Raw genomic sequence first — 20763 nt, forward strand, 5'->3', positions numbered from 1 at the left:
TCTCCAAGTGAATTCCAGTCCAATACGTGAGATTTCAACCTCGTTTGTCCTTTGACGAACCAGCCAACCAACCGGCCATGTCGAAATTTTGAATTTGCGATGCAGTATCAGATGGTGAGCTAGCAGGCTTTTCGCGTCGCTGCTTCTGCATTGCTTCGAATTCGGCTTTCGTCTCGGGATCCACTAGGGTGCATGTGTTAGATACCGCGGTCACCGCACCGAGATGGGGATAGTCAGGTAGACGTACTGTTGTTCATAATCCACGGGAGCCCGCCGATGACGAGAAGCGAGAACAATGACATCAAGATCATCGGGTTCTTGAAGAATGATAACAGAGAAACTGCAGCGTCGTCAGTAATCAGCCAACTACTCCGCGGTTGGGAAATGTGCACTCACATCCACCACGGCTCTGATAGTACTCATTCGACCCCAACGCCCTGATATCCACCGTCACATCCTTCCCCGCGCCCCTCAACTCCCCTTTGTTATCCCACGCGTTTCCGCGGAACGTCTGCCACACCTGGACTGTCTCCTCGTCCGCTTCTCCACTCACATCCACCCTCAGCGGCTCGAACGCATAGTCGCGACAATACACGGATAGGAGATATGACCCGGGCTCGAGGCTTCCGAATTCGAAGGTGTTGCGGCTGGTGAGCGGCGCGGTGAGCGAGGGGCCGGAGGAATGTAGGATGGCGTAGGTTGATGAGGAGAGGCTGGCGGGTTGGGGGATCTGGGCGGATGCGGGGATGGAGATGGCAAGCCGGGAGGCTACGGAGAGGGGAATTATACTCGCGAGGAGAGTGAAGAATTGCATTTTGGCGGCTATGGTGGAGATGTTGAACTTAGGCTTCTTCATCTTAAACGGAGATGGAATATGAATATTGCATATATGGTTTCTAGAGCCCGCCGGATGGATCTGGTCTTTGACGTTGATATTTGGGAAAGCGAGAAAGCAGGCTGTGAAGCGTGATAATAGGCGCCTAGTAAGATCTCACATTAATATAAGTTCTATTCGGATCGATCAAGTGATCCATATTGATTATATCTCGTCTTCTTCTTCATCGAAGTCATCCTCAACACCCATGTCATAGATAATGCGACCACCTTGTCCCACTCCCTCATCCCTTTGCGCATCAAAGTATGGGAGCACCACGCCTTCACGCTCCCTCTTCTGTCTTTCCGTGAGCCCCAAATCAAACGTTAGCCCCTCCACGTTTTCCTCGCCGCGTGGTTCCCCATCCGGCTTGGCCACCAAATCGTGATATAGAGGCCAATCATCCAGTAGCATGATCGTTTCCTTCTGCGACCCCGGGCCTATCCGCTTCGTCTTCGCCGCCGAATCCGGCGCTTCCACCGCCGCTGGACGTGCAGAAACGGCGTAGGGTAAGAAATACCACTCGATGATCTCGCGGCCGCTCTTTCGCCGATGCTCCACCTCGAGCACGGCGCCGCGCCGGTCATTGCTGCCCAGGCCCGCGACGACGCCCTCGACGGACTCGGAGAGCCCGAAAGATGGCTCGGCGAGCGATCGGTTCTTTGAGGCGCGACGGGCCAGCTGCTGGGCCGGGGAGTGGACCGTGATGATGGTGGTGGCCAGGTAGGTTAGGAGGCTGAATGGAGAGGGGGCATAGGATTGGAGGAGCGATGACTGGAGACCGCTTGAGGAACGCTGGGCAGGGATATCGAGGTGATATATGCCCAGTAGATTGACCTGAGGCGCTATCAAGGAGCCTAAGAATCCAGAGAGCTGCTCTGAGACGGTGGCACTCAGGGCATTGAGGGAGTCGATGACTAGCAGAGTTCCTGGGCAAATTAATAAGGCGAAAAGCAACCAGAGGCGGTGCAAAGGGTCGTACTCGTAGATGGACTTGCCGATATAATTGACAATACCTCCTTTCTGATCCCATCCATGCTCTTTCCGACGCAATCGATAAATGCATCCACATTCCGCGGGCATCGCAAGGTACCGAACGCAAGAAACGCAATCCGTAGCCTCCCACTCTGAATTGCACGAGTTAGCCTGACTGGAATTATAGCGGGGGATTTAAGCCGTACTTTTGCCCTTGCGATCATCTCTTCAGCGACAGGAGCGGCCGACTGCTCAAGCGAGTCCAGCAGCAGCGTGAATGGCGAGACATTGTCGCGGCAGCTGAAGAGCCTCGAGATCAGCAGAAGGTTATGAGTCCTTCGATGTGATAGTTGGCTTATGGGCATTTACAATTCTGGGTATGTCCCGAAGTTATCAATTTATCTGGTGTTTTGAACAATGTAGAAAACGTGAAGTATTATCTCAGCGATAGCTGGAGCTGAAGGACCAAACGTTAGGGTCGCCTTTACACCTCAGGTCCCATAAATTGGCTCGAGAATTGAACCACTGGATATCGGTACTATCTTCCACCAATGTCTAGAGATGGGATCATTAACCTCAACCAACAACATAGAGTTACGGAGTCGCGAAAATTACACCATAGGATTAGGTACACAAAGGCTACAGTGAGAATGACTCTTGTACTAGCAAACGGGCAGTGAACTACAGGCTGCAATTATGGCAGCTTTAGTCCATGTCCTCATACTCGTCCTCATATTCGTCCTCATCCTCATCCTCATCCTCGTCCCCGTCCTCGTCCCCCTCGTTCTCCTTGTCTTTATTCTCCTTGTCGTCTTTTGTTTTTTTCTCCTTCTTCGCTTTAATGTTTGCCCAACCCCTCGCTGTCTCATCTGTCGGGATTACCCTAATCGTGATGATCGCCACATATTCTGTTGTGGAGCTGATTTTATCGGTTGACTTTCTGCCGGCCTCGCCCTTATTCCCCTGATTGCCCTTGCCGCCCTTCCCGCTCTGTACTGCTGCAGGTGAATCTTTTACTACCTCGCCCCCTTGTCCCTCACCCTTGTCTGGCCAATATCCGTGCCGAACTTGTCTGCCAATCTTCTCATGCTCCTGAAAAGCGGCGGTCGCTCTCACTTCCTCGCGCGTGCATAGGCGACCAATGTAGCTGGGTTGTACCGGCCGGCGTTCACCTGATCGCCCACCATTCGGCAGTCAGGCCTGAAGGAGGTATTGTATAGGGCATGTCCAGTGGGAGCTGATACCTCGTCCCACCCTTTCCCACCACCTCGTGGAACTGGAGCGAGTAGGGACGTCAGCTCAGCCTGTTGGGCGGGATTCAAAGTGGTCCATGCTAGGTTGTGTTTGAGGATGTCGTTGATACCGATACTGCTGTCTTTGGCCAGAATTCCACTGGTCCGCAGAGCCCGTATAAAGGCGGTGTGTTCCACCCACCTCTGCCCATTTTCACGTTCCAACTGCTCTTGCGAAAGCTGTCCATTGGCCCCATCCGCTGGCTTCTCGTTTCCTACTTTTTGCTTCTTAGCCGCTAGTTCGTCTTCTCTATTATTTTCCCTCGCGTGTTTTTTATTTGAGCTCTCTTGTCCATTATTCGTATTGGACCCGTTGAGGCCTACCATGGCTTCGTCGTCTGGTACTTGCGTGGCCTCTGGGCGATTGATCGGAGCAAGGAATCCAGCCCAAACGGAACGAATTGACATGAGGTCGCTAAGATTGACTTATACTACGATTCATGCGATGTTGGGATTGTACTTGGTAAAAGAAGGACAAAGGGCAAAAGGAGATCTCTTGTATGGTATGTTGGCTTTCTGCAAGCGAATAGAGCCCGTGGAGACAAAGGGGAAGACATAAAGAATCAAACCAATTCTGCAATAGACTCGCCATGGGATTTGGGGAATTCAAATAAACCCGAAGGTCCAATCGTTGTACCAATTTGTCTTCCCCTATTCGTGGTTAATAATGACGGTTGAGTTGCCTGATCCGTCCCATACTGCAGAAGGCCATTTGCAAATGGGCGGTTGAAAGCATGGGACCACCCAAAGTAGAAGACCATAATTAGTGGAAAGATTGACCAATGCCATTGTTAGAACAAAAGGTACTGTATTAGGATAGATGGTCCATTCAGTTACAGGCTCAATTTGATGAAAGGTTGAGGTAGAGTCTGAACGCTCGGTGTCAAAGTTGCACGTGGCGGTACCTGCCTGTCCGGTCGCATCTCTACCACCGACTCGCCGAGCCAGTGAGACCACATCCAACGACTTCCAAACTCAGGTAGTTACGTATTTCGTATAACTAACTATTATTACACTTAGTAGCCTGGATTTGATGCCACATCAGTCATACCGCAGGATCCCATTTTCTATTCGTGATCCTCGTGTCTGTGTCTCACTTGTTCCACGTCCATAACTTCATCCTCCTACGAAAACCACGACTCACGGCTAACATCAAAAGTTGCTATCGCAACAATTCGTCTACCATGATCCGTTCAACACAAATCGTCCGTTTGGATGGTATGTCCTGTTCCAAATTCTATATATATATGGTCCTGTACTAACACAACATCTGTTCTAAGGCCTTATACTAGCGGCATCAGTCGACAATGAGCAGGTAGCTTGCCCTGGAAGCTCCTTGCATCCGATACAATGCTTACTATTGTCCAGTCGCAAAACGAACTCGGAGAAGTCAAGAACAACGTGAAGAAGATCCTACGGCGCCTGAACAAGAACGCGGCACCGCAGGCCACGATCGAATGCGGGCAATACACGCTCCAGTATGTATCCGCACCGCTGGCGATCAGCGCCGTCCTCCGTTAATTCTCAACAGCTACCTCATCCACGACAACGTCATCTACCTCTGCATATGCGAGCGATCCTACCCGCGGAAGCTCGCCTTTACCTATCTCTCCGACATCCAAGGCGAATTCACCAACACCTACCCCGCGCAGCAGTACCTCTCTGCCAACCTGCGACCGTACGCGTTCGTCGAGTTCGACACCTTCATCCAGAAGACCATCAAAACGTACCAGGACGCGCGGGCGTCGCAGAACCTCGACAAGCTGAATAGCGAGCTGCAGGACGTGACGAAGGTGATGACGAAGAATATCGAGGATCTACTGTATCGGGGGGACAGCTTGGAGCGGATGGGGGACATGAGCTCGCGGCTGCGGGACGATAGCTTGAAGTATAAGAAGGCGGCGATGCGGATTAATTGGGAGTTGCTGTTGAAGCAGGTGCGTATGGAATCGGCAGGTTACGGGCCGGTCGGCTAACTTGGAACGCAGTATGGCCCGATAGCAGGACTGGGGCTTATCATGATCATCTTCATCTGGTGGCGCTTCTTCTGATCGCGCACCATCCTCTCGAATGTTGGAGAGACACCCTCACCTAACCCTTCCCGACCGAGCTCTCCTGAGCAGCGCTCTATCGCGAGCCGTGGAAGCGCGACAGACACATAGGTTCGGGAGGTCGTCCTGTTGAGACGTGCATCGCACCAGATCCGAGCAGGATGCTCACCATGTATGCGGACGCTACGAGCCGAATGGTCTTTAGACGAGAGGACAGATCCCCTCCACATCCGAGAATTCTCCGACTGTATCGATAACTTGGGGAAGCGGGGCGTTGGTGTTGGGTAGTTATTGGAGGGATGCGAGGCTTGCGGTCGCCAACCACGGGGCCTGCCATGGGGCACATGATGTGTATGAATACCGTATGGTTTATAATTAAAGGAGCAACCCTAGTCTTATAGTTCGCTGTACAAATTTCTGGCTACCTTATAGATGCCAGATCTACATTGTTCGCTGTTCATTTCAGGATTAACCGTGCCTAGATCCAGGTTAAATGGTTGGCCACTATAATTGCTAAGAACTGCTTGGCATTCGAAAGTTGCTATCATGAAATCGACTTGGTCATTCTTGATTCCGCTAAACGACACTGGAATATTATCAAAGGGAGAAAGTCGCTACCCACAACCATCCAGTGGTGGAATTAACCCTTCCATCCCTCACAGCCTTGGCTTATCCGAGCCAGCGCCGGAGCCCAGATCAAACCGATCCAGATTCATCACCTTATCCCACGCGGCCACGAAATCCCTCACAAACCGCTCCTGCGAGTCGTTCTGCGCGTACACCTCCGACAGCGCGCGCAGCTCCGCGTGGCTGCCCAGAACCAGGTCCGCGCGCGTCGCGGTCCACTTCTTCGCGCCCGTCTTCCGGTCCACGCCGTCGAAGAGGTTGCCGTCGGGGCCAGCCGCCCGCCACGCGGTGCTCATGTCGAGCAGGTTGACGAAGAAGTCATTGGTGAGCTGCCCAGGGCGCGAGGTGAGCGCGCCGGTGGCGGACCCGTCCGTATTGAGGTTGAGGGCGCGGAGGCCGCCGACGAGGACGGCGAGTTCGGGCGCAGAGAGGGTGAGGAGGTGGGCGCGGTCGACAAGGAATTGCTCGGCGCGGACGCGCGGGTTGCCCGTGCCGTAGTTGCGGAAGCCGTCGATGTGGGGCTCGAGGTGCGCGAAGGACTCGACGTCGGTCTGTTCCTGCGAGGCGTCGGTGCGGCCGGGGGTGAAGGGGACGGGGACGCCAGCGGCCTTCTCGAGGGCGGCGACGCCGGCCAGGACGATGAGGTCAGCGAGGGAGACCTTCTTGCCGCCGCTGGCAGAGCCGTTGAAGCTCGTCTGGACCTTCTCCAGCGCGCTGAGCACCTCGGCCAGCTGGTCGGGCTTGTTGACCTTCCAGTCTTTCTGAGGCGCAAGGCGGATGCGGGCACCGTTGGCACCGCCGCGCTTGTCGCTGCCGCGGAACGTGGATGCCGCGGACCAGGCGGTGTAGAGGAACTTGGTGCCCTCGACGCCAGAGTCCAGGATCTGCTTCTTAAGAGCGGCGATGTCCTGGTCGTCGATGAGCGGGTGGTCACGGGCGGGAATTGGGTCGGACCAGATCAGCTCTTCCGATGGAATTTCGGGGCCTAGCCAGCGAGCCCTCGGGCCCATATCACGATGGAGCAGCTTGAACCAGGCACGGCCAAACGCATCTGCGAACTGATCGGGGTTCGCGAGGAACCCTCGGGCGATCTTCTCATATGCGGGATCGAAGCGCAGGGAAAGGTCAGTCGTCAGCATACGCGGCTTATGCTTCTTGTTCGGGTCGAAGGCATCGGGGATGGAGGCTTCGGCATCCTTCGCTACCCATTGGTTGGCACCAGCCGGGCTCTTGGTGAGTTCCCACTCGTTGTTGAAGAGATACTCTAGGAAGGTCATGCCCCACTTGGTCGGAGTCTTTGTCCAAATGACTTCCAGACCGCTGGTGATGGTGTCAGCTCCCTTACCGGAGCCGTACCCACTTGCCCAGCCAAGACCCTGTTGTTCGATGGGAGCCGATGCTGGTTCCTTGCCAACGTTGTCGGATGGCCCTGCGCCGTGAGTCTTTCCGAAGGTGTGACCACCGGCAATCAATGCAACCGTCTCCGCATCGTCCATGGCCATACGGGCGAAGGTGGTGCGGATATCCCGAGCCGCAGCAATCGGGTCCGGGATGCCGTCGGGGCCTTCAGGGTTAACGTAGATCAAGCCCATGTGTGCTGCTGCCAACGGCTTCTCCAGGTCACGAGAATGGATGTCGGTATGTTCTTTCTTGCTTTCATCAGAACCCAGAACGCCCTGCCCACCGAGACCCTCTTTGCCGGAGGAGTAGCGGACGTCGTTGCCCAGCCATGTGCTCTCGCCTCCCCAGTACACTGACTCGTCGGCCTCCCAAACATCGGTACGGCCACCAGCGAATCCGAAGGTCTTGAAGCCCATGGACTCGAGGGCGACATTGCCAGTGAGGAGCAACAGATCGGCCCAGGAGATCTTGTTTCCGTACTTCTGCTTGATGGGCCAGAGCAGGCGACGTGCCTTGTCCAAGCTGACGTTGTCGGGCCAGCTGTTCAACGGAGCGAATCGCTGCTGACCCTGTCCACCGCCACCACGGCCGTCAAAGACGCGGTAGGTACCAGCGCTGTGCCAGGCCATGCGGACGAAGAGACCGCCATAGTGACCGAAATCGGCAGGCCACCAGTCCTGAGAATCCGTCATCAAGGCAGTGATGTCCTTCTTCAGGGCGTCATAGTCCAAGGTCTTGAATGCCGCGGCATAATCGAGGTCCTTGGCCAGCGGATTGGTGACGTTGGTGTGCTGACGAAGGATGTTAAGCTTAAGCTCGTTGGGCCACCAGTCGGTGTTTCTGGTGCCGCCTCCACCAACGTTGGCTTTCTGGATGGGGCATTGCTTCGCCATGGTTTCAATATGGGGGATTGTGTCGATGATCAGATGAAGAGCAGGTAAGGAGGATGAGAACAGGAAGACGATGAGGGGAGATTCGTGAGGTTACAGGGCTTATATAGCTGGTGGGTATGAAGACTTGAAGAGGCATGCCGGTGAAATTGCCCCGCGTATCGGCAACTGCAGCCTGTGGAATCTGTTTTCCATAAGCTTCCTACGTGATTCGTCAGCCCCGCAGTTCTAGATGTTACACTCACTTGCAAACGCGCTGGTCGTCCAGGGTCCGGTTTATCAATGGGTGCATCGGGAAAAGGGACCGGAAAGGGTTTGGTCCCTGAATATTGGAGTCCAACGGAGAGGATTAGAGGAGCTTTTAGTCCGTATTTAGCTGTTTACTACGTAGACATTTGCTAACTTATAGCGGTACAGAATAATGAAGGTCACAGTAATGGTATTTTGCACCATGTCATCATGCTTGAATAATTCTCTTTCCCGTGGATTCACGAGGCCAGGAAGTACTGGTAGACAGAACTCAGAAGCCTGCACTGCTTGGTTCTTCATTCCTATACAATGTTGGAGTACCGGTGATACAATGTATTGCTTATTTGGAACCAGCTTATGCTATGAACTCTCCAGTGCCCCTCCCCCTCCTCCAGAGGGAAATCCGGATGTTACAGGGCCGAAGCACAACCTTGGTGGAAAACTAGAGTAGTTCCAGGATTAGACCCAGAGGACAAATCAGATGCGTTTGATAGGTTGCTTGATCCCTGCCAACATCATCGCGGCGATCAAAGGGTATCGCACGCGATATCACTCAATAAGATGAAAAATACCGCCTGACCACCAGCAATATAGAACAGAAGAGAATTGAGACGTCAGTTAAGTGATGCCCGAAGAAGATTCCATAGTTAACAACATGAGGTTCATGATTTGAGTGCATCATTATCTGGAGATAGACCAGTGGATATATTCTCCAGAATTGGTAAGTCAGAGCGATGTGTGGTTAATTCCCAGTCACGTGCCGGTGTGGGGTTGTGCCAAGACTTCATTGGCTGTTCTGGTCATGTAGAATTCGAACACCCCCCCCACCCCCCCCCACCTGCAAGGCCGCTTCAACCCAACGGAAATCCTAAATCCTGCCTGATCTGAATTCTGACCTCCCGTTGTCATCTCAACGATGGTGAGGCTCTTCACTTTTAGGATATGGGTGTTCGATAGTGTGTACTCGATACCTAGGCCATGAACTAGTCTATGACGTTAAATCCTTGATGGAATTCTATTGCATGGAGAGTGCTAAGCCCGGCTCGGCTTACACCCCAGGTTCTGTCTTCTGTTTCACCTTATACTTCGCCTCCATCCTTTCCAACTCTGCTCATTTAAACTGCATCATTCTAAACCAGAAGGATTTTCCTCTGTCTATCATTATGTAGACTTTGGTCAAGTGTCTATCATGGATTGTGGCTGTATCGCCAAGTGTCTAATTATTACTATAGTGTTATTCTAGTTACTGGTCTCCTGCTCTCAGGTCATCCCTTGATCATCACCCTGGATACCGAAGATGTCGCAGGATCGCAAGTCGCAGCGAATCCTAGGAATTAATATGTCAGGACCGAGGGGAGTTATTTTTACCTGTAGGCAGCAGATCTTTGGAAGGTTGCTCATGATAGAAACTTGCTGTTGAGTTTTGGAACCAAGTATATTATAACATGCGTGGACCAAGCCGCTGCAATTGTTGCTCCTTGGCCCCCTTTACGCCTCGAGAATACGGATACATATTATCAAGATGTTGTTCCGCCAATTCACTCTAACCGCCACCCTCTTCAGCCCGTTGATATCCTGCACCGCAGTTCCCGATACCGATTCCCAGCTTCAGAACCGCTCTCCTCAACCATTCCCGGCCGCTCTCATCCTCCCGAAGCCTCCCAAACCCCCAACCCCGGAACCACCAACTCCCAAAATCCCGAATCCTCAGACTCCCAACCTCTCACTTCTCTCAGGCGCTGGATCCCACCGACCTAGACCTCGACCCCGTCCCGACACAAAGCGCACCAGCCTCGGCGCTATCGAGCCCGGCGACGCGAACACCGATGCCAGCGCCGCGGCGGACTACGGCCGCATGAAGGACTTCGTCGATACGTTGATGACCTTGGCCGAGGTGATCGTGAACGCGGCGGCGGGGTCACCGGCGGTGAACCAGACGCTCATCCCGATACATCGGTGGAGGGTGAGGGGTTGCTCGCCGTGTCCGGCGAATGTCGCCCTGTGTCCGAAGCCGGTGGATTCGGGGATGGGGAACAGGACGGGCAACGGGACGGGCAACGGGACGAGCAATCAGACGAGCTGGAATACCATCAGTCGCCGATTGAACGAGAGTTGCGATGCGGGTATATTGCTGAGCGACCTAACGAAAACCACCGGCTATCCCGCGGCCGCGGAGAAATGCGCCGCGGGCCTGGAAGCGTCGTATGATGACTGGTACCATTGGACGAACCCGCTGTGCTTCATTCCAAAAAACGCGCCGTACACTCCATCCCCTGCTCCTTGGACGCCTTCTATGTCAAGAGGGAGTAGTGGTTTCTCAGCTCGACAGCAACTCCCCTGGATTTTCATGACTGTTAGTCTGATTTTTGTAATATGAACAGTTTGCATGATTTGGATATATTTTACGAAACGAATAACGGAATGGTGGCGTTCCGGGAAGACCACATCGTCTTCGAGATTGGCGTTATTAGTATTGTACAGAGCACGCTGTACATAAACCGACGCTTTTAGAGAAGACGACAAGGCTGCGTGTAAGCGGCATGTAAATATGACGGACCCCACTAGTCTGACTCATCAGGGATTATTGTTCCTTGAAAGGAAATATAACAAAGCCCGACGAACGAATCTGATGAAGCACAGCGTCTGAGAAGCTTCAGTATTGAGAACCTGGTTCGCGACCTACCACCGATTTCAAACATGGCTGCACACTGGCGAGACGGCGCCATGGAGCCCATCTGGAAGTTCGTCGAGCAATACATGTCACAATTCGACGCGTCGCACGACTTCCATCACATCAAACGCGTCGTCGCGCTAGCAACCACGATCCTCGAAGCCGAGCAAAAGGTGCAGACCGAAATTGCGTACAACAAGGACATCGTCCTCCTCGCAGCGTATGACCGCGCCCTTCCTCGTTGATTGTCATGAACTCACCTCCCCAGTCTCCTCCACGACGTCGGCGACAAGAAATACGAATCCCCGGGCTCCGCGGACGCGAACCGCATCCACGACCTCCTCGCCACGCACGGCGTGCCCTCGGACATCGCGTCAGCGGTCCAACTCGTCGCGACGACGGTCTCATATAGCTCAGAGGTCAAGAACCCGGGGGCGGTAACGGAGGTGCTCGCACGGCACCCGGAGCTCGCGATCGTGCAGGACGCGGATCGACTGGATGCGATTGGGGCGATTGGGATCGGGCGGGTGTTCACTTATGGGGGAGCCAAGGCGGGGGAGCGCGGGATGCGAGGGTGTTTGGAGCATTTGGAGGAGAAGCTGGTGCGCCTGGAGGGGATGATGAAGGTTAGTCGGATCATTCCTTGAGCTGGTATGGGCGAGGTTAACAGATGTCTGGAGACGGGGACAGGGAAGCAGCTCGCGAGGGAACGGACGCGGCGGTTGGAGGTGTTCCAGGGATGGTGGAAGGAGGAGTGGCCGGTTGATGGGGAGTGAATGGATATTTACGATCGAATGATGACGCTATGGATTGACAACGGCTACTTCCGAGAAATCGGGATGGTGTATCTCGAATACCAGCAGCATATTAAACTAAGGAGACACTGTAGTTTGGCAGTGCGGGGGAATGCAAGCTGTCGGATTGTGTTGTGCAAGTGTTGAAGTGAGGCGGATGCAGGCGTGGAAAAGGATGGTTCTCGACCGCAGCACTAATTACAACTAGAATCTGAGGACCTGTGAAATTGCCGCCGAAAAGAGCGGTTTCTGACGCTGTTTTTGGCGGCATTTCCACACGACCTGGTCACGAAAATCAACTCTTCTCCTCCCCAAACACCCCGTAATGCCAAGCGCATGTGACTCTGTCCATTATCAGTTTCTTGAGTTTCATGAATTTAGAAATCGGGATCCCGTTTCTGCACTCAACTCATCCCAACTTTCCAATATGCTCTGCCACCCTCTAGCCGCTACAGTCGGCAGCATCCAAAAATGATCGCATACAAAAGCCTACCATGCGCTGCCATGCCCTTCATCCTCTCATCCCATCCCTTCCTACCTGCTTCCACCTTCCCTTCTCCGGTATCCCTACGGATTCGCTCTCTCGTATGCCGCCATACTCCCGGCTGGTCTTACCTTTCTTTCGCCTCTCTTTTCACTTTCTCTCTACCCGTGCTTCGCCATGGGAAAGAGGGCGCTTCCTGCCGCCGACGCAGAGGAGCACCAGCACTGGACTCGGCCTATCCTCTGCGATGAGACCCGAGCGAGGCTCGAGCACTTTCGAAGCTTCGGACACCTTCCTCCAAACTTCAAGCCTAAAACACTTCAGGGTATCGCCGTAGTGGAGAGATATTGGCGCAGGTCGGTCACCTTTTTCGACATTGCTGGGCAGATAATGCTAACTGTCTCGATTGGGCCGGTAGGTACTGCGACCACCTAGGAGTAAACTATGTGGAACATCTCACTACAGAGGACCCCCCAGTTTATATGAGCTTCTTTGATTGGATGTACGAGTCTTCTAAGAAGAAGAAGTTACAATCATACGACGAGTATTGGAGGCGATTGAACCAGTACTTTACTCTCTTCACCCGCCATCCAATGAGTAACCACGTTCATCAACAAATACGACGGGTATGTTTGTGTACCTTCTATTCATCAAACCTCCCCTGCTGATCGAGTACCATTAGTTCCTTGAACATGTATTCCCGGCCGAACGCGAGATTTCAAGGCGTGCCAAGAGCAAGCATACTCTGACAATTGAGGAATATGGACTTTTCCAGAGGTATCTGTGGAAATATTCCTTCTATTTCCGCTGCGGCAACATGCTCGTTCAGCAATCCACAATTATGCTGTGGTCTTCAATCACGGGAACTCGACCTGGCGTGCTTCTGCCGGACAACTGTAGTCCTGACGCTTCATCTCGGAACGATGAAGACCAGCAAATCACTATTGCACCGAAACCGAAGAGACGGAAGCCGAACCAAACTTTCGTTAGCGATCTGCCGGAGTATGTCTCCATTGATCCCTCCCCAAAAACCGTTTGTTGGGAGGATATCGAACTCTTCTACCTCAGAAATCCAGAAGGCGGTAGAGACGTCCCGTGCGCAATTATTACCTTCCGGAATTTGAAGGGCAGACCAGAAGGCTCCGACGGGTATAATTCAACCTTTTCCTGGAAGTGTTTTTGCAGCAAAAAGGGTTGCTAATATATTTTTGGAACAGAACACGATTCTTCATGCATTGCGACTACCTGCTGACATATTGCCCGATCTTGCACATCGTGGCGATGGCGTTCCGCGACGGGGCCTTCGAAAACGAACGACTAACACCAGAACTTTTCTGGCGACTTCGAGTCCCGAAACGTCTACCGAGCCTGCCTCTAAGATAGAAGAAAGACAAACTGAAACTTCCAGTTCTCCGTCGCATGAAGCAAGCTCCTTACGGCTATGAAGTAGACCAGTTCCTGCCGATGAAGTACGACTCCAGTAATAGCGCACTGAAGCATATCGGAGAAGGGCTAGGGTACGAGGACCTACCAACTCATTATAACTTTCGACGCTGGGCTGCAAACGCTGTTAATCGTAAGCAATTTCGGAGAACGGTCCCTATTCTGCTTATCCTACCTTCCTTTTTGCCCGAGCCTCCATCCCTTGAACAATCGTAGAACTCGGCACTGATATCTACGCAGGTAATTACACCGAGGCGGAGCGCATGAGGGTCCTCGGTCAATCTGGGAATCGCGTTTTTGAGAAACACTATCAAAGCGACTTCATCGGTGGTCTCCAACATGTTGTCTTGGTACGGCCGTCACAGACGGCTCTATGCAATGAAGCGCGGAAGTGTAGGAACAGAGATCCTCTAGCGCCAAAAGCACTCAGCGGCGAGCAGCTCAAAGTCGTCCGTGGGGATTCTCGGATTCTCCAACTAAGACAAGAGAGAATCGAACTAAAGAACGAGATGCGATTATTAGCGGGGACCGTAGAGGCTGCTAGAGATCTGTATCCGGAGCTTCACCAGAAACACGACCGGGTCTGCAAGAGGATGCATAGCGAAAGGAAGAGACTCCTTCGGGAAGCCAAGGAGAAGATGAGGGAGGACTACTACGATAGCATACCAATAATCGAAGTCGACAAGCAGATCGACCAACTCCTAGATAACCCAGGCGTAGACTCTTCGGATGGTGAGAACGACGATGATGACTCGGACCCCCCGCCTCCCAAATACGTGTTTCAGGAGCGTGCACGTCTTGTGGACGCCTTCTACGGGCCGGACGCTGACACGCTTGATGGCGAACAGGACATCGGCCGACGGATCCAGGTCACAAAGGACATGATCGCACTTTGCGGGCTTTGGGAGCCGACCCGCCGAGGGAAGAGGTTCGACTGGAACAAGGATAACGAAGACATGGTTGATAACGTCATGAAGACAAAGCAGGAGCAGGACTCCAGTCCATGTCTCGACGAAACGAAATGTCCCACTGACGTTTGTATCATATGCCCAAAATTGCATAGACGCAGGTTCCAGCGCATGGATTCGTTAAGACGTCACCTAATAAATCAACACCTGAGTCATCTGCCTGAAGGTGTTCCTCTCTCCTGCGCATAGGATACATGCGTAAGCAGATCTGCCTTCATCGAAATTAGAGCCTTCCTAAACCATATTGCCACGGTCCACGATTACGACGTTAAGATTGGATCCCATTTCTTTGAGCGTTTCTGTCGCACGCAGCAAATAGGCGGGAATAGAAGACCTTCGACCGAGGATTCGAGTGCAGAGTCCTTAGAAGGTTTATCGATCGACGGAATAGCCCCAAGCACGACAGTGACGGCGATGACGGATTCTGAATCAACACCGTCGTCGCCGCCGTATATAGATATTCTTGAAAGGATTGACCCAATCATCCTGAAGGAGGGAAATGCGGAGTCGAAAGGCTAAGAAGTACGTTATGCCCCAGCATCCTGTCCATTCAGTCGAAATCTCAGCCGTCGGCCGCGATCCTGGCATTCGATAAATCCGAAATACGTGCCTTCAGCTTCAGGAAGAGGTGATGTAAAATTCGGAACGATCGAGAATAGAGCCCGGAATGGAGCTTGATGAAATGTAGTAGCTTAGATGAGGTGGATGGGGATGTACACTACAGGGAACTTATCGGGCTGCATCGCTTTCTTTGTCTCATCTACTCCTTATGGTTTTCTCTCCTTCATCCCCTTTCCCAGCACAATTTATCTAGATTTCGAAATTTTGAAAGGAATCGTCTCAGTCGTTAGCGCGTGCCATACGAGTCTATTCCTTTAGCACCCCCTCTGATCTTCGCAAGCGCTTTCGACGGAAACACTTGTCCAATATCAGGGACGGCAAGAGGATCGACTGCGGGGTTTGCAAGATGTCACTCAACTGCAAGACGCACTTGCAAAACCACGCGAAGAAAATACATGGGACAGTATCGTGAACTTCAATACTAAGTTATCGACGCTTGGCCCGAACGGGCTCCAAGCAAAGAAGCCCGTTCTGTTTCTATGCGCTTTCAGAGCCTTCCACGTTTACTTGTCACAGTATCCTTCCCGTACCATTCCGCACTTGTAACATTCTGCAGCTCGATTGATTGATTGATTGATTCATAGGCTGACCAAGCCGTTCCTTGCACGAACTGCTTCCGCTTCGGTACGATAACCCCTCTACTAATAGTCTTACTTGCTGTTCTGTGCCTACGTACTTGTCAGGCCTTTCCTGGCCTTCCTCTGCTTCTGTTTACTAGTTATCGCTCGTCTACGCTGTGTATTTGAGTACTGTGGCTGGAACTGCCCGGAATTGCTCTAAGAGCCCAGTCCTAAGGATCATATTGGCTGCTTGTACTGCCATTGACGAGCTACAGAGAATGCGCTTGATGTCTCCTCTTCCCCGTAACATTTCGCAGCTCGTAGCATGTCAGGCTGGGAGGATGCTAGTCTCGTGATACACGTGCATCCCTCTATATAAACGGTCGCAGCCATCACAGAGTTCTTTCGTCCTCAAGGATCAGTCTGAGCCTTGATCTTAAGCCAGAAACAGCATAGATTTCATCAATCAAGCATCGCTAGTTACTCTCTTGCTACTCGCTTACTCGTATCACGTTATTCACCCACTCTGTGTTGCGACAAAACAAACTTTACATATACCTGGAAGTGAGCGTATATCTCCACAGTCATCACTCTCCCGTAACGCTCCAAAGCTCGTATCACTCCACGCCCATCTCTCCCGTAGCGCTCCAAAGCTCGTAATATTCCAGAGTTCATCTTTCCCGTGCCATTCCGCAGCTCGTAGCATTCCAAAGCTTCTGTCTCCCGTAATACTTCATAGCCCGTAGCGTTTCAAAGCTCGTATCATTCCAGGCTCATCTCTCCCGTAGCGCTCCAAAACTCGTAATATTCCAGAGTTCATATTTCCCGTGCCATTCCGCAGCTCGTAACATTCCAAAGCTTATTATTCCTGTATCGTTCCGCAGCCTTCTAATCCCAGAAATTCTATCCCAGGAACACTATCCCAGAGCGTGCCCAGCCTCTTTGAAGAAAAGAAAAACACTGGTACTCAAATTGCGCATATGTTTACCCAAAACAATCGCTACAACAGACAACAAAAACAAACACACGATCCCCAAAATCCCCAGGGACGGCATCCCCACAAGGGATGGCATTCCACTGGGACCGACTGATATTGGGGGCCAGAAATGGAGTGGGGATCCGCATGGATGGCGTTCCCACAAGGGATCCATAAGGACTCCCGAAAATAGATGCACTGATAAAGGGTGAGGTCAGAAACTCGAAATCCGCAGGGGTGGTATTCCCACAAGGGATGGCATTCCACTGGGACACCGCCTGATATCGGATAAGGCCAGAAATGGACTCGAAATCCGCACAGTAGGCAATCCACCGGTCACCAGTGCCAAACTATTCGTAGCCCGAACGGGCTCCAGGCAAACAAGTCCGCTTTATTTCTATGCGCTTTCAGAGCCATATTACGTATTAATTACCGCTGTTTTGGACAACCAAAAGTTCATAAAAGACAGGGGTGATTTGTTTCTAGGGTCCAGCATGAGCTTGATTTTGCATCGTCTGCTCAATTTAGCGATACCTTCTGTGTCGTTGTCAAGGGCTGGTTAGTTTTGGAGCTATAGGCAACTAGGAATTGTAAAATGTATAACTATGTGAAATTAATAAAAACACGAATCGCTGCTGTTCCCTGGCGGCAAACGGTGAACCTCGTTGAATTCATCATCGAACTCTACTCTCTAAACAACCACTTTTCAAACTGGGCCGTATTTAGACCTTTCGGTACCATTTCCCTCATTGTCGTTCACATCATAGAACATAGTCCAAAGCTAATATGATTGGCTGGCTTCAACGCGAGTGACTTCACCCTCTGCGTCTCGGGGCTGTCCTCACCCTCGCAGATAACCCTTGCTTCGTACGCTCTCTCCGCAAACACGCTTGCCCGAGCCTGATCTCCATGCGCGATGCCGACTTGAAAGGCGTCGTAATAGAGCCTGGCGATGAGCGCCCCAGCATACCCGTCATATTCCTCTTGAAAGACTTGAAGCAGCGAGTGGCAGTCACTCAGACTCTCCTTCGGCCTAATCTGCATGCGGAATGGATCGCCGATGGCATTGTCGAGGTCTTGAATCAGTAAACGACGGCTGTCACTGGCTTGGAGCTCGGAAGGACGAGAGCATTCACGGCAATTGCAATCGAAACCGAAGGCTTCTTTCAGGAAGGCACGTCGTACAGTTGAAGTACCTCCGTAGTCATACGAGATTGTGACCTCCTCTCCGGTTTTGATTGGCCGGATCGCGTAGATGGTTTCGTGCTCCGCGTTGCTATCCCAGTTGTTGTGAGAGTTTGGAATACAGTTGTGATTGATGAGGCAAATCGTAGGGTAGACTCCACCCACCACTGAGCCTGCGCCACAGGGTAGAGCATTGGTCTTAAAAGTGTTGCTAAACGGATGCTTTCCCGGGCAGTTGTTGTAAAGGGACAAAAATTGTCGTTGCGACGCTTTGGGCAATGCCCTTAGCCTGGCCGCGAGGATCAACTCCAACTCATTGGGCGGCATGGATTAAGCCGTAAGAACTGGCTTCTCACAAAGTATCCGAGTGCCGTTGGATATATTGAAACGGGCAATGAGACATTTGCCTTTTCTGGGAATGTCCTTAATTTCGAAAAGTGGGATACCAAGCTCATTGATGGGATTAGTACCGGTGAGGAGAGATGCGATGCTGGTATTGATCTCAGGCTCGTCTCGCTGTGAGTAAAGGGGTTAGATGTTGTCAAAGAGCAGGAACGAGACTCTACGAAGGCATGACTGACTTGCTCATAGGATCTGATTAACTCTGACTTCATTCCCGTCGTAATTGCCATACTGGTCGTCACCTTCGTCCCAGTACTGGACACGGGAGCCGAAGTGAACCTTTGCAATTCTGGTAACAGTGTTGATATAGCTTGCTACTCTTGTAGCCGCTGCGATGATCCCCGAAACTTTCGAACTGAAATGCAGGAATTTGTGGCCCTTAAAAGGAAGTATAGGGTGTTCCCCAGCTTTGAATAGGATGTAATTCGGTTTTATCTCGACCTGGCTATCGTCTTTATAATGGTTCTTGATGAAGCCGACAAACCGGTTCCATTTGTGTCTATCAACGACTCCTTCAGATAGACAAGGGGACCATATCGAAGCCAGCGTCAACTCCTATAGCGGCACTTTCTAATTGAATTACGCAAGCAGTGGTACCAGGTAATGAAGGTCAAAGGAAACGAGTTTGTTGATGCAATCATGCACTAGGAGAAAGTTGTTAAGGCGGTGAGTCGATAAGCGTCTGGGGGCTTTTGGGTTTTATTATTGTCAGAGTAGCTTTCGCCATACTTAGGGGTCTAGCTCGCTTGGCCGAAAATGGCTCTATCCTGTAGACTTGGGGGAGGGCGTTTGTAGGAAAGAGCGCTTGTAGGAGAGGGCGTTTGCAGGAGAGCATTTGCAGGAAGGCGTTTGTGGGTTTGCGTTTGAGGGCGTTTGTGGGTGGGTGTTTTTAGGTTTGCGTTTGTAGGTTTGTGTTTGATCATGGGAGGACGTTTTGTTTGATCGTAGGAGCTCATTCGTTCGTGGGGGAGGTTTCCGTACGGTGGGTTGAGATTGGGGATGGCATCAAGATCCTCCTCCTGTGAGCCCTCCTCCTGGAGGATCTTCTCCGGTAAGGAGAATGGCGTCGGTATAAGAGATCGGGGGGATACAAGAATTGAATGGATAGCACCCCTCTACTGCCGAGTAGGTCCAGCACTTACTCTTATGATAGATCCCGAATGCAGTGGTCTTATTCAGGCAAACGGATGGAGATTTCCATTTCAGGAATGATAACGTATATTGTGCCAAGACACACCTGGAGCTGTATCCTAGGCTCCAGGTGTGTCTTGGCATGTCCTAGCTATGAACATGTATTTCCAATTAAAAATCCTGAAACATGACACGACGAAATGCGCTCCACCGCACGCAACCCGTCACACGCAGCTCGGGTTCGGACGTTTCTTAGGGCACATGCTTAACAACCATACGCATTACTTCGCAGCCGAAGATGTTGGCACGGCTTACTCTATAATCTTCTTTGCGTGTTTTTCTTACCACACGCTATTTGCTGGCAGGAATTTGGCCACATGCATACTCTCACACGCTTCCAGCCCTACATCCCCTTGCTCTGCACGACCGTTACCGTATACTTTCCGCGTTTGCAGTTTTGTTGTTGTAGGCTCCCCTAACTGGCACGCAACTCACCGCACACTCTTGAGCTTACGCTCAGCAGAGGGCCCTGCATGAACCGAGGGCTATTATACACTCCGCATTTTATGTATGCAGCCCAAACAACCTCCTTTAAATAGCTACGTGACCTGGTATTTCCCGAATGAGCCTCAAGCCAGGGTGTTGATCGAGCTCCGCGCTAAATATATCAACAGTCCTCTCGTGGTGGTTACTACTCGTAACCTGTTCTGTTTCCATGCGCTTTTAGAGTGTCAGCCCTCAGTAGGGCGCAGGCCCTGTTTCTTGTAGTCGTTTCGTAGCGGTTCCTTCCTTCAACAACAGTCGAAAACAGGAAGACCGTATATGACCAGTTAACTAACCGTTCAAAAACCGTTAGAAGACTGTTCAAGAAAAATCAGGCCGTTGAAGCAAGTACTTGGCTACTTAACGGTAAAATAAACCATATCTTTCGCCCTGCTGCTGTCTTTTCACAAACTAAAAGTTCGGGAAAGACAGGGGTGATTTATTTCTAGGGTCTTATAAGCTTATCTCAGTTGGGACTCAGACGGGATCTGGAAGATGGTTGTGGCGGTGCAGGCATCTTCAGATGCCGTCTGAGGACCATCTGCAGCATTTTGGTGGGCGCGTAGGTAAAAAGAGCGGATTTGGCCCCTACGGCGCACTAAACTCGACCAAAATTAGCGACAGGG

At 51.9% G+C, this 20763-nt stretch overlaps 10 protein-coding genes across 10 annotated transcripts; 4 read left to right on the top strand and 6 right to left on the bottom strand.

The window, feature by feature from the left end:
- Nucleotides 1-34: 34 nt before the first annotated feature.
- On the bottom strand, nt 35-814 carry P152DRAFT_508314 (uncharacterized protein; the record flags this gene model as incomplete). Its single annotated transcript, XM_033682580.1, has 3 exons — nt 35-183; nt 248-340; nt 397-814. 3 exons carry the CDS (start codon nt 812-814, stop codon nt 35-37), a joined length of 660 nt encoding a protein of 219 aa, XP_033532625.1.
- A 225-nt stretch (nt 815-1039) lies between these two features.
- P152DRAFT_438696 (putative killer toxin sensitivity protein) lies at nt 1040-2296 on the bottom strand (the record flags this gene model as incomplete). Its single annotated transcript, XM_033677619.1, has 4 exons — nt 2056-2296; nt 1857-2001; nt 1366-1803; nt 1040-1314 (listed from the first exon to the last, which is right to left on the bottom strand). The coding sequence occupies exons 1-4, from the start codon at nt 2212-2214 to the stop codon at nt 1040-1042; spliced, it is 1017 nt and encodes a 338-aa protein (XP_033532626.1). The 5' UTR covers nt 2215-2296.
- Nucleotides 2297-2504: 208 nt separating this feature from the next.
- Nucleotides 2505-3978, bottom strand: P152DRAFT_459865 (uncharacterized protein). The gene has a single exon (XM_033679769.1). It carries the CDS (start codon nt 3547-3549, stop codon nt 2962-2964), a length of 588 nt encoding a protein of 195 aa, XP_033532627.1. The 5' UTR covers nt 3550-3978; the 3' UTR covers nt 2505-2961.
- A 131-nt stretch (nt 3979-4109) lies between these two features.
- On the top strand, nt 4110-5661 carry P152DRAFT_459866 (vesicle transporter SEC22). The gene is made up of 5 exons (XM_033679770.1): nt 4110-4359; nt 4422-4456; nt 4510-4619; nt 4673-5078; nt 5130-5661. The coding sequence occupies exons 1-5, from the start codon at nt 4326-4328 to the stop codon at nt 5190-5192; spliced, it is 648 nt and encodes a 215-aa protein (XP_033532628.1). The 5' UTR covers nt 4110-4325; the 3' UTR covers nt 5193-5661.
- P152DRAFT_459868 (bifunctional catalase/peroxidase) lies at nt 5587-8260 on the bottom strand. The gene has a single exon (XM_033679771.1). It carries the CDS (start codon nt 8111-8113, stop codon nt 5849-5851), a length of 2265 nt encoding a protein of 754 aa, XP_033532629.1. The 5' UTR covers nt 8114-8260; the 3' UTR covers nt 5587-5848.
- Nucleotides 8261-9705: 1445 nt separating this feature from the next.
- P152DRAFT_73536 (uncharacterized protein) lies at nt 9706-10968 on the top strand. The gene is made up of 2 exons (XM_033683220.1): nt 9706-10890; nt 10938-10968. Exon 1 carries the CDS (start codon nt 9882-9884, stop codon nt 10734-10736), a length of 855 nt encoding a protein of 284 aa, XP_033532630.1. The 5' UTR covers nt 9706-9881; the 3' UTR covers nt 10737-10890; nt 10938-10968.
- Nucleotides 10897-12074, top strand: P152DRAFT_73518 (HD domain-containing protein). The gene is made up of 3 exons (XM_033683219.1): nt 10897-11250; nt 11299-11656; nt 11711-12074. The coding sequence occupies exons 1-3, from the start codon at nt 11057-11059 to the stop codon at nt 11804-11806; spliced, it is 648 nt and encodes a 215-aa protein (XP_033532631.1). The 5' UTR covers nt 10897-11056; the 3' UTR covers nt 11807-12074.
- A 1-nt stretch (nt 12075) lies between these two features.
- Nucleotides 12076-15238, top strand: P152DRAFT_490075 (uncharacterized protein; the record flags this gene model as incomplete). The annotated part of the gene is made up of 7 exons (XM_033682151.1): nt 12076-12664; nt 12727-12934; nt 12991-13457; nt 13526-13665; nt 13699-13884; nt 13992-14885; nt 14949-15238. The coding sequence occupies exons 1-7, from the start codon at nt 12486-12488 to the stop codon at nt 15236-15238; spliced, it is 2364 nt and encodes a 787-aa protein (XP_033532632.1). The 5' UTR covers nt 12076-12485.
- Nucleotides 15239-17423: 2185 nt separating this feature from the next.
- P152DRAFT_73632 (uncharacterized protein) lies at nt 17424-18794 on the bottom strand. The gene has a single exon (XM_033683221.1). It carries the CDS (start codon nt 18386-18388, stop codon nt 17633-17635), a length of 756 nt encoding a protein of 251 aa, XP_033532633.1. The 5' UTR covers nt 18389-18794; the 3' UTR covers nt 17424-17632.
- Nucleotides 18157-19101, bottom strand: P152DRAFT_459878 (uncharacterized protein). Its single transcript, XM_033679772.1, has 2 exons — nt 18643-19101; nt 18157-18577 (listed from the first exon to the last, which is right to left on the bottom strand). Exons 1-2 carry the CDS (start codon nt 18691-18693, stop codon nt 18392-18394), a joined length of 237 nt encoding a protein of 78 aa, XP_033532634.1. The 5' UTR covers nt 18694-19101; the 3' UTR covers nt 18157-18391.
- Nucleotides 19102-20763: the final 1662 nt, after the last annotated feature.

This window comes from Eremomyces bilateralis (genome assembly GCF_010015585.1).
Source record: "Eremomyces bilateralis CBS 781.70 unplaced genomic scaffold P152scaffold_15, whole genome shotgun sequence".
NCBI classification, from domain to species: Eukaryota; Fungi; Ascomycota; class Dothideomycetes; order Eremomycetales; family Eremomycetaceae; genus Eremomyces; species Eremomyces bilateralis.